The sequence below is a fragment of the Hyaena hyaena genome, unplaced genomic scaffold (genome assembly GCF_003009895.1).
Source record: "Hyaena hyaena isolate Hyena2069 unplaced genomic scaffold, ASM300989v1 scaffold_10, whole genome shotgun sequence".
Lineage (NCBI taxonomy): Eukaryota > Metazoa > Chordata > Mammalia > Carnivora > Hyaenidae > Hyaena > Hyaena hyaena.
This window is the reverse complement of record NW_024080642.1, coordinates 4,803,230-4,815,665: the sequence shown is the minus strand read 5'-3', so window position 1 is coordinate 4,815,665 and position 12,436 is coordinate 4,803,230. Positions and strand designations below refer to the sequence as shown.

Sequence of the window (12,436 nt, the reverse complement as noted above, 5' to 3'; positions counted from 1 at the left end):
GAGGGTCAGAGAGAGGAGACACAGAATCTGAAGCAGGCTCCAGGCTCTGAGCTAGCTGTCAGCACAGAGCCCAACGCAGGGCTCGAACCCACAAACTGTGAGATCATGACCTGAGCCGAAGTCAGATGCTTAACCAACTGAGCCACCTGGGGGCCTCTAAAAATTGTAGTGTTTTAAATGATAGTGGCTTCCCAGGAATGGAGACAATGATACAGAGGTGAATGGAGATAGTTCCATAAACTCAAAAATATAGGTGGCTCATTGGCAGACAGTACACATACTGTTTGAAATTATTTTTCTTTTCCAGTTTTTATGCTTGCCAAACATAAAACACAAAAGTGACCAAAAACCTAAAGTAAAATGTCAGGGAGCAAATTTAATGAAAAACTTTTGCGCCTTAGTATTATTATTTCTTACATCTTTTCTCACCTTTATGTCAATATTTTTGTGTCCATGAAAATCTGTATAATATCTTACCTTTTAAGTCCTGACCTAGGCCAGGGAAGGGTAAGCTTTTTCAGTATGTTGGGAGGCAGTATTTTATTAGTTTTTATTCTACTTTACCATGTGAATTTCCATGAACAATACTTACTTCCTCTTTCCGGATTTCATTTTCTTCATCTGTAAAATCCATATTTCATTGAGTCTAAATTGCCATATTATAACACCCTCAATTATTTTATGTGCTATTAAGAAAACTAAATATTGTAATTAAACTATGATTCAGTGCTTTTTTATTGATTGAAGATATTTATCCTAGTGTGTGTGTGTGTGTGTGTGTGTGTGTGTGTGTGTGTGTGTGTGTTTTAGAACCTTCTTTAAAGTGCTGAGCAAGGTGCCTGGCATATTACAAATATTCAATAAGTAGTAGCCATTATGTTGATGATGATAGTGTTGGTGATTTGATTGTGAGCATTTAGTGAAGTGGTGCTCATTGTTTAGGTTGGTGTTTGTTTGGGTATCAGAATTATTAATTGGTCATCTTGATGAGATTTGCTCATGGTAATCAGAATGCCCACTTGTTTTTAATTTGAAGTAACATAACAATAGCATAACATCTCTAGTTGGTTTTCAGAGGTAGTTCTTTTAATTATTAGTATTTTGTTACCAATAAAATGTGTTTGTTGAAGTTTCCTCCAGAAATAAATTCTACTGATACATATCAACCTTCTGGGTTGAAGTTGCTATTTTGTAAGAGAATTTGTTCAAGTGCACAAGATAAATGAGATGCTCCTACATATAAAGCTTAGTGAAATTGCATTGTTGATATTGTGATATGAGATCTCAGCTTTTAATAATTTTTTAAATCTTTTTCCTGTTTATGCAGGAGGCAGACAGTGGGGAGGAAGAATGCCGGTCACAGCCCAGGAGGTATGTTTGTTTATTATATCCTATAGCATTTCTGTACTTAATTTTTTTTGTCTAATTATTTCTTAGTCTTGTCTGATTGGCTTATCCCAGTTTTCCAAGGTGCTTAATTGGTCTCTCAAAATGGAATCGCTTTAAGAATCCAGTTATTGGGGGGCACCTGGGTGGCTTAGTTGATTAAGCGTCCGACTTTCGCTTAGGTCATGATCTCGAAGTTCGTGGGTTCTGGCCCCTCGTGGTTCTGACAGCCAGCCAATATCACCTATCAAAAGAAACCATCACCTGAAAAAAGCTATACATTACCATACTCACCCTCCTTCAACTATTTTTAATCATAACATTTACCGCCACAGAACTTATCATATTTTACATCCTATTCGAAGCTACACTCGTACCCACTCTAATTATTACTACACGATGGGGTAACCAAACAGAACGACTTAATGCAGGACTGTACTTTATATTCTACACCCTAGTGGGCTCACTACCTTTACTAGTCGCACTATTATATATCCAAAACACAACTGGCTCCCTAAACTTCCTAATCGCACAGTACTGGGTCAAACCTATTTCAACCACTTGATCCAATATTTTCCTATGGCTGGCATGCATAATGGCCTTTATAGTAAAAATACCCCTGTACGGACTACACCTATGACTTCCCAAAGCACATGTAGAAGCTCCTATTGCCGGATCAATAGTCCTAGCAGCCGTACTTCTAAAGCTAGGGGGCTACGGAATAATACGCATTACTGTACTACTAAACCCTCTAACCGGTCAAATAGCATACCCATTCCTAATATTGTCCCTGTGGGGCATAATTATAACAAGCTCTATCTGCTTCCGCCAAACAGACTTAAAATCCCTAATTGCATACTCATCAGTAAGCCACATGGCCCTAGTAATTGTAGCAGTACTCATCCAAACACCATGGAGCTACATAGGAGCAACAGCCCTAATAATTGCCCACGGACTCACATCATCCATATTATTCTGCCTAGCAAACTCAAACTATGAGCGCGTACACAGCCGAACCATAATCCTAGCACGAGGATTACAAACCCTATTGCCACTAATAGCTGCCTGATGACTACTAGCCAGTCTAGCAAACCTAGCTCTTCCGCCAACGATTAACCTACTAGGAGAATTATTTGTAGTAATAGCATCTTTTTCATGATCCAATATCACCATCGCCCTCATAGGAACAAACATCATCATCACAGCCCTATACTCTCTATATATACTAATCACGACCCAACGGGGGAAACAAACAAGCCATGTTAAAAATATCAAGCCATCATTTACACGAGAAAATGCCTTAATAGCCCTGCACCTCCTCCCACTACTACTCCTCTCGCTCAATCCTAAGATCGTTCTAGGACCTATTTACTGTAAACATAGTTTAACACAAAACACCAGATTGTGAATCTGGTAATAGAAGATTGAACCTTCTTGTCTACCGAAAAAGTACGCAAGAACTGCTAATTCATGCCCCCATGCTTAAAATCATGGCTTTTTCAACTTTTATAGGATAGAAGTGATCCGTTGGTCTTAGGAATCAAAAAATTGGTGCAACTCCAAATAAAAGTAATAAATCTATTTAGCTCTCTTATCATAACAGCAATACTTATTCTACTCTTGCCGATCATCATAGCTAACACTCAAGTGTATAAAAACAACTTGTATCCTAACTACGTAAAAACTACAACTTCCTATGCTTTCGCCATTATTACAATTCCAGCCCTAATATTTATTTACTCAGGACAAGAAACAATTATCTCAAACTGACACTGAATGACAATTCAAACACTAAAATTCTCCATGAGCCTGTTTCAGTCTGTGACTCCCTCTCTCTCTGACCCTCCCCTGCTCACGCTGTCTCTCTCTCTCTCTCTCTCCTAGAAATAAATAANCATGGCTTTTTCAACTTTTATAGGATAGAAGTGATCCGTTGGTCTTAGGAATCAAAAAATTGGTGCAACTCCAAATAAAAGTAATAAATCTATTTAGCTCTCTTATCATAACAGCAATACTTATTCTACTCTTGCCGATCATCATAGCTAACACTCAAGTGTATAAAAACAACTTGTATCCTAACTACGTAAAAACTACAACTTCCTATGCTTTCGCCATTATTATAGTTCCGGCTCTAATATTTATTTATTCCGGACAAGAAACAATTATCTCAAACTGACACTGAATGACAATTCAAACACTAAAATTCTCCATGAGCCTGTTTCAGTCTGTGACTCCCTCTCTCTCTGACCCTCCCCTGCTCACGCTGTCTCTCTCTCTCTCCTAGAAATAAATAAAATGTTTAAAAAAGAAAAAATAAAATAAAATGGCAGATTTTATTATGTTGTATACATGAAACTAATAGAATGTTGTATGTCAATGATACATACATACAATGGTAGATTGCTTTAAGAAAGTGCAGATATGCCAATATTAGCCCAGTTTTGACCCAAGTCTCCACAACTATCTTGAGTAATAAAAAAAGTAAGTTTTTATTACCTTTTAGGAAAATATCAACTGAACGTTTCAGCCTTCAGTTTTGTACTTAGGTTTGTCATTCGTTATGATAGATAATTTAAATTCTTACAGATTGATCAATATTTTACTTTCTAAATACAAAGTTTATAGAGCAACTTACCAATCCTTCAAATACAGTGAATACTCATAAAGTAGCAGGCATGTGTTTAAAAGGGTACCAGTACCTATTACTGCCATTAAAAGAAAAAAAATACAAGAGATATTTAGGAAGTATCTGATAATATTTTTGTTATCTCCTTTAAATGGTTTTATAAAACAACTTTTTTTCCACAAGAAACAGTCCTGGTAAGTTCTAGATGATCATGTAAATGTTACCAAATTTGGGGCACCTGGGTGACTCAGTTGGTTAGGTTTCCAACTTCAGCACCAGTCATGATCTTGCAGTTTGTGGGTTCAAGCCCTGCATAGGGCTCTGTGCTGACAGAACAGCACAGATTCCGCATCTCCCTCCCTCTCTGCCCCTCTCCTGCTCATTCATGTGCACATGCATGCTCTCTCTCTCTCAAAAATAAAATAAAACATAAAAAATTAAAAGAAAAAATAAAAAGATAAATGTTTTTTATGTTTTCATCCTCTGAACTCAATCACATGAATCATTCTGCACCATACAGAGAACGGATACAATAGGCATGCTCAATGTGGAAGAGCTGGCTAAAGAGAATGCTTCCTTAATGATGAATTATCAAGGGTTTGTTGATGTGTGCCACTCTGATAAACTATAACTTCATGTAAAAATGGTTTCTTTTCATCAGTAACAGGCTGATTGACAATATTCTTCTGTCTTGGTTAGCATGAAAAATTTGGCTTAAAGCTTAATTTCTCACTTTCTCTTAGGGAAGATCTGACAATGACAGGTCCTTCTTTTGCCTAGGGCTAAGGGAGAGAAACCCAGAAAAATTTTTTTGCTGAAATTACCAGAGGCACTATAAAGGCATCATAAACTTTTTCCTATTAGAGTTAAAAAAGAATTCCAAAAGATTCTGAAATTTTCTAGTAGGCCAAATGTAATGATTGTTGGGTTAATTTTCAGCTTTCTGTATTGACTTGGCGTCTACTGGGATAATTGTTGTTAAAAATTACATAATGATGAAGCAATGCAAGTTTAATCTCATTCACAGCACCAAATTGTCAAGCCATTAAGAACCATAAAGATCACTGTTTTTAAAGTTGTTGGCAATAAATCATTAATATGACTAGCAGAGGGCTTTTGTAGACTTCTTCTATTAATAAGAAAAAAGATCATTTAAGAAATGATAGAAATACAAATACAAATAAGAATAAGAAATGAGTGAAATAGGGGCGCCCGGGTGGCTTAGTCGGTTAAGCGTCCGACTTTCGCTCAGGTCATGATCTCGCGGTTCGTGGGTTCGAGCCCCGCGTCGGGCTCTGTGCTGACTGCCAGCTCAGAGCCTGGAGCCTGTTTCAGTCTGACTCCCTCTCTCTCTGACCCTCCCTGCTCACGCTGTCTCTCTCTCTCTCCTAGAAATAAATAAAACATTAAAAAAAAAAAAAAAGAAATGAGTGAAATAAATACAAATAAGAAATGAAGAAATATCTGTTAGCACCCATTTTTAAAAATAAAAATTTACTTGTCTATTGTAATTTATTACATTCAGTATGTTTCCCAGGCTACTTCTAAATCTAAGACTAAATTGTAGTCTAATTCAAAGGAAAGAAATTTTTAAGTGCCATTTGAATGCCCCTTACAGCTAGATGGTGTGTAAGATGTAGATTTTTCGTATGCTTGACCACTACAGATAATTCTGGCATTCTCCATCACTTACCACAAAATAAACCAGCATTTAGTTACCATCATTTCACTGAGCATGCCTGAACTCATCTTTTCAGTTTGCAGATTCAATTGTGGTTTGTGGTAGAGAATTGAATAGTAAACAGCATATTATTAAAACTGATGAAGCTCTAGGTAATAAAGATATTCATTATCTTTTATTTATTTATTTTTCTTTTAGAGAGAGAGAGAGGGAGCACATGTGAGAGGGGGAGGAGGCGGAGGGGAGAGAGACAGAGAGAGAAAGAGAAAGAGAATATCTCCGTGCTGAGCGTGGAGCCTGACATGGGGGTCAATCCCACATGACCTGAGCTGAAATCTGGGATCATGAGCTGAGCTGAAATCAAGAGTCACTCAACTGACTGAGCCACCCACGGGCCCCTAATTATCTCTTATTTTAACCAAATGCCATTTACTGGGAAATTCATAAGTTAAAAGTAATAGTTTAATATAATTAGCCCAAACTATGAGGTCTTAAAAACCAATGTTCACAGACAACAACAACAAAAATAGATAAATTAAGCTACATCAAAACTTTGGCAAATCATATAACTGGTAAGAGGGCAACGTCCAGAATATATAAAGAACTCTTACAACTCAACCACAACCATGACAAAAAGAACAACATGTCTAATTCAGCTCAGGCTCCTATAACAAAATACCATAGACTGAGTGGCTTAAACAGAAGGAATTTATTTATTATAATTCTGGAGGCAGGGACATCCAAGATCAGTGAGCTGAGAGATTCAGTTCCTGGTGAGAGCTACTTCTTGGCTTTCAGGCAGCTGCCTTCTTGCTGTGTCCTCACATGGCTGTGTGAAAGAGGGTGCTCTGGTCTCTTCCTATGTAGACATTAATCCTGTCATGGGAGTCTCATAACATCATCATGACATCATCTAACCCTAATTTCCTCCCAGAGGCTCCCATCTCTAAATACTGTCTCACAGGATTAGGGCTTCAAAATATGGATTGGGGGAGCACACAAATATTCAATTCATAACATTCCACTCTGCCCCCCAAAGTTTGATGTTCTTCTCACATTCAAAATATATTCATTACATCCCAACAGCCCCAAAAGCTTTACTCATTTTAGCATCAACTCTGAAGTCTGAAGTCCAAAGTTTCATGTAAATACCATCTCATCTAAATCAGATATAGGTGAGAAATTTCTCTCCACCTGTGAACCTGTGAAATCAGATAAGTTAGGCACTTTAAAATACAGTATGTTTGTTTTTCTCAGATAAATACCAGAAGTGGAGTTGCTGGTTCATATGGTAGTTCTGTTTTTAATTTTTTTTTTTTTTTTGAGAGAGAGAGAAAGCATATGAAGGGGGAAAGGGTGTGTGGGGGGGAAGAAGTCCTTTGCCCTTTATTTAATTGAATTGTTTGTTTGATATTGAGTTATGTAAGTTCTTTATATATATATTGGTTATATCATTTGCAAATATCTTCTCCCAGTTGGAAGTTGCTTTTTCATTTTGTTGATGATTTCCTTCCCTGTGCAAAAACTTTTCAGTGTGATACAGCCCCATTTGTTTATTTTTTATTTTGTTGCCCTGAGGAAACAGATGCAAAAAAAAAAAAAAACGTTGCTCAGACCAATGTCCAAGAGCTTAATTCCTATGTTTTCTTCAAGGAGTTTTAAGTTTGCAGGTCTCACATTTAGGTGTATAATCCATTTTGAGTTTATTGTTGTATATGGTATAAAAAAATTGGTCCAGTTTCATTCCTTTGCATGTAGCTGTCCAGTTTTCCCAATACTATTTATTAAAGAGACTGTCGTCTTTTTTTATTGCATATTCTTGCCTCCTTTGTCAAAGATTAATTGACTGTATACTTGTAGGTTTATTTCTAGATTCTATTCTGTTCCATTCTATTCTATGTGTCTGTTTTTATGCCAATATTATTACTGTTTTGATTGCTGTAGCTTTGTAGTATAGTTTGAAATCAGAGAGCATTATACCTCAGCTTTATTCTTTCTCAAGATTGCTTTGACTATTCAGTCCTTTGTGGCTCCATACAGATTTTAGGATTACTTGTTCTAGTTCTGTAAAAAAATTGCCATTGTATTTTGATAGAGATTATGTTGAATCTGCGAATTGCTTTAAGTGGTATAGACATTTTAACGATATTAATTCTTCCAATCCATAAGCATTGTTTATCTTTCCATTTATTTGTGTAACTTTAATTTCTTTCATCAATGTCTTAGAGTATAGGTCTTTTACCTCCTTGGTTAAATTTATTCCTGGGCATTTTATTCTTATTAATACAATTGTAAAGGGGATTGTTTTCTTAATTTCACTCTCTAACAGTTCATTATTAATGTATAGAAATGGATCAGATTTATGTATACTCATTTCATATCCTGCAACTTTACTGAATTAATTTATTCTAATAATTTTTTTGGTGAAGTCTTTAGGGTTTTCTATATATAGTACCAGCTAATCTAAAAAATAGTGACAGTTTTACTTCTCCTTTTCTGATTTGGATATCTTTTATCTGATTGCTGTGACTAATAGTGGCAAGAAGGGCATCCTCATCTTATTCCTGATATCAGTGGAAAAGCTTTCAGCTTTTCACCGTTATGTATGATGGTAGCTGTGGGTTTGTTATAAGTAGCCCTCTATACCCACTTCTTGAGAAGTTTTATCATAAATGGATATAGAGTTTTATCAGATGCTTTTTCTGTATCTGCTGACATAATCAACTGATTTGGGCTCAGGTCATGATCTCATGATTTGTGAGTTTGAGCCCCATGTTGGGCTCTGTGCTGACAGTGTGGAGCCTACTTGGGATTTACTCTTTCCTTTTCTCTCCCTCTGCCCCCACCCCACTCACACACACTCTCTCCCTCTCTCTGTCTTTCTCCCTTTCAAAATAAATAAATAAACTTTAAAAAAAGTAAAATGTATGAAACAAAAACTAACACAATTGAAGGGAGAAATAGATATTTGTATAAAAATAGTTAGAAGCTTCAGTATTACACTCACAATAATAGAACAACCAGACAAAGATAAGTAAAAAAAAAATAGAAGACTTAAATCAACTAGATTTAACAGACATATACAAAACACCATCCAACAACACCAGAATATATATCCCTCTCAAGTAAACATGGGACACTTTCTAGGATAGCCCATATGTTAGGCAACAAATTAAGTTTTGGTAGATTTTAAAAGGTAGATCTCATACAGGATATCTTATCTGACCACAATGGAATGAAGATAGTAGTCAGTAACAAAAGGAAAACTGGAAAATTCATAAAATAATGGAAAGTAAACAGCATACTTTTAAACAACCAATGCATCAAAAAGAAACCACAAGAGAAATTAGAACATACTTCGAGACAAATGAAAACAAAACACAGCATACCAAATCTTACAGGATGCAGCAAAAGCAGTGCTAAGGGAAAAATTTATAGCTACAAATGCTTACATTAAAAAACTAGATCTTGGGGCACCTGGCTGGCTCATTCAGTAGAGCATGTGGCTCTTGATTTCAGGGTTGTGAATTCGTGCCCCACACTGAGTGTAGAGATTACTTAAAAATCAAATATTAAAAAAATTTTTTTTAAAAACCCAACATCTCAAATGAACAACACAACTTTACAACTCAAAAGACCAAACGAAATCCATAACTAGCAGAGGGAAGGGAATAATAAAAATTAGAGCAGAGATAAGTGAAATAGAGACTTGAAAAACAATAGAGAAAATTAATGAAACAAAAGTTTGGTTCTTCAAAAAGATCAATAAAGCTGATGACAAACCTTTAGTTAAATAAACTAAGAAAAAAAAAGAAGAAACTCAAATTACTAAAACTAGAAATGAAAGTGGAGAAATTGCTGATTCTACAGAAATGAAAGATTACAAGAAAGTATTGCGAACATATTGGATAACATAGATGACATGGATAAATTTTATCATGAATAAAAAACAAAACCTGCCAAGACTAAATCACAAAGAAATAGAAAATCTGAATAGACCTATAACTAGTAAGAAGATTGAATCAGTGATCAGAAGTCTCCTAACAGGGGCTCCTGGGTGACTGAGTCAGTTCAGTGTCCGACTTCGGCTCAGGTCATGATCTCATGGTTTGTGGGTTCAGCAGCTCAGAGCCTGCAACCTGCTTCAGATTCTCTCTTCTCTCTCTCTGCCCCTCCCCTGCTTTTGCACGCTCTCTCTCTGTTTCTCAAAAATGGATAAATAAACATTAAGAAAAAGAAAATCTCCCAACAAAGGAAAGCTTGAGCCCAATGGCTTCACTGGTGACTGCTAACATTTAAGGTTTTTTTTTTTTTTTTTAACATTTATTCATCTTTGAGAGACAGAGAGAGACAGAGCTTGAGTGGAGGAGGGGCAGAGAAAGAGGAAAACAAAGAATCCGAAGCATGTTCCATATTCTGAGCTGTCAGCACAGAGCCTGACACAGGACTTGAACTCACAAACTGTGAAATCATGGCCTGAGTTGAAGTTGGATGCTTAACCAACGGAGCCACCCAGGTGCCCCTTTGCTACCAAACATCTAAAGAACTTAATACAAATCCTTCTCAAACTTCAAAAAAATTAAAGAGGGCAAAACACCTTCTAATTCATTCTATGAGGCCAATATTACCCTTATACAAAAGCCAGACAAAGACACTATAAAAAAATAAAACTACAAACCAATATTTCTTATGAATATTTATGCAGAAATTTCCAACAAATTACTAGCAAACAGAATTCAGAAGCATATTAAAAGGACTATACACTATGACCAAGTGGGATTGGTTCCTCAAATGCAAGGATCGTTCACATATGAAAATCAGTCAATATAATCTGCCACATCAACAGAATAAAAGGAAAACAAACCCACATGATCATGTCAATTGATGCAGAAAGCACATTTAGCAAAATTCAATACCCTTTGATGTGAAAGAGGAAAGACTGAAAGCTTTTCCTTTAAGATCAAGAACAAGACAAGGATGCCCACTTTCACTACTTCTATTCAACACAAGAGTGGAAGTTCTAGTCACAGCAATTAGGGAAGAAAAAGAAATAAAAGAATATTCAAATTGGAAAAGAAGAAGTAAGATAATTTGTGCTTGCAGGTGATATGATATATAGACAAAACTCTAAAGATTATACATAGGTACATGTGTTAGAACTAATAAATGAATTTAGTAAAGTACCAAAATATTAAGTCAACACACAAGTCAGTTACATTTCTGTACACAATGAACAACCTAAAGAGAAAATTACAAAAATAATTCCATTTATAATAGCATCCAAAAGGATTAATACTTTGGAATTAATTTAACCAAAGAGATGAAAGACTTTGTACAATGAAAACTATAAATTGGGGCACCTGGATGGCTCAGTCGGTTAGATATCCGACTCTTGATTTCAGCTCAAGTCATGATCTCATGATTCATGAGATGGAGTCCCATGTCTGCCTCTGTGCTGACAGCACGGAGTCTGCTTGGGATTCTCTCTCCTCTCCCCCCCACCCCTCCCCTGCTTGCGCGCTCTCTCTCTCTCTCTCTCTCTCTCTCCCTCACACACACAAAATAAACATTTAAAATTAAAAAAAAAAATTTTAAATACAGAGCATGAGTTGGGGAGGGACAGAAAGAGGGAGACACAGAATCCAAAGCAGCCTCTGGGCTCCAAGCTGTCATCACAGAGCCTGATGCAGAGCTCAAACTCATGAACTATGAGATCATGACCATAAAATCTTACGAACCATAAGATCATAAATATATACTTATAGTATATATTTTATTGTGTGTGTATATATATATATATATAAATGTGTGTAGGTATACAGACATACAGTGGAATATTATTCAGCCTTAAAAAAAAAGATAATTCTGCAATATGCTATAACACAGATAAACCATGAGGACATTATGCTAGGTGGTAATAAACCAGTCACAAAAAGACAAATACTATATGATTCCACTTACATGAGACACTTAGAATAGTCAAAATCATAAAGACAGAAAGTATAATGGTGTTTGCTGGAGAGGGGAAAAGGAGAGTTACTGTTTAATGGGTATAGAGTTTCAGTTTTATAAGAAAAGGAGTTATGGATGCTGGTGATGGTTACATGTATTTTATACGACTGAACTGTATACTTAAAAATGGTTAAGATCATAAATTTTATCTGTATTTTACCACAATTACAAAAAGACAAAAAATAACTATCAGTGCTTATTATTTAGTACTAACAAAATCTTTTTAGTTACATGACTTATGATTATAGATTCCTGTGGACTACATCCTGGAAATGAGTGAGTGCAATATTTTCTTTTCAGCTGGACTTTTTTTTCTCATTACCAGGACCGATATTTAGCAGAAATTCTATGTTCTAGAGTGAAAAGGTCTGAGGCAAAATTCCTCCACTAAAAGGGAAATAAGATGTAGGCAGCTCTGGGAATGTGGCTCTACTTTTTTCTGACCATTCAAAGCATTATACATTCTATAATTCAGTACTCATCAAAAAACTGAAAAGTGTTAGAATAAATAATCTCTTAGTCAATGCAGTGTCTATTTTTTTCTGCTGGGGAGAGGGCAGATGAGGAAGAACAACAGTACAATCACATCAGAAGAGGAAAGAGTCCCTTTCAGGGGCAGAGGAAAGAGCTGACAGTCAAGAACTCTTGAGCAGTTAAAAGGATACTGTTCCTACTTATTGTCCCCTCTCCCTGGCAAGCTGGACAGACTACAAGCCAGAGAAAGGTATGAC

The 12,436-nt window shown here is 36.1% G+C and overlaps 1 protein-coding gene across 2 annotated transcripts in view; it reads left to right on the top strand.

Moving 5' to 3' along the window:
- The window catches only part of SSH2 (slingshot protein phosphatase 2), a 253,270-nt gene that overhangs the window by 98,975 nt on the left and 141,859 nt on the right, over positions 1-12,436 (top strand). For both annotated transcript variants that reach the window (XM_039252544.1, XM_039252533.1), the window contains one exon: positions 1,328-1,371. In XM_039252544.1, coding sequence (XP_039108475.1) covers positions 1,328-1,371 — 44 coding nt within the window. The remainder of the gene's footprint in view (positions 1-1,327; positions 1,372-12,436) is intronic.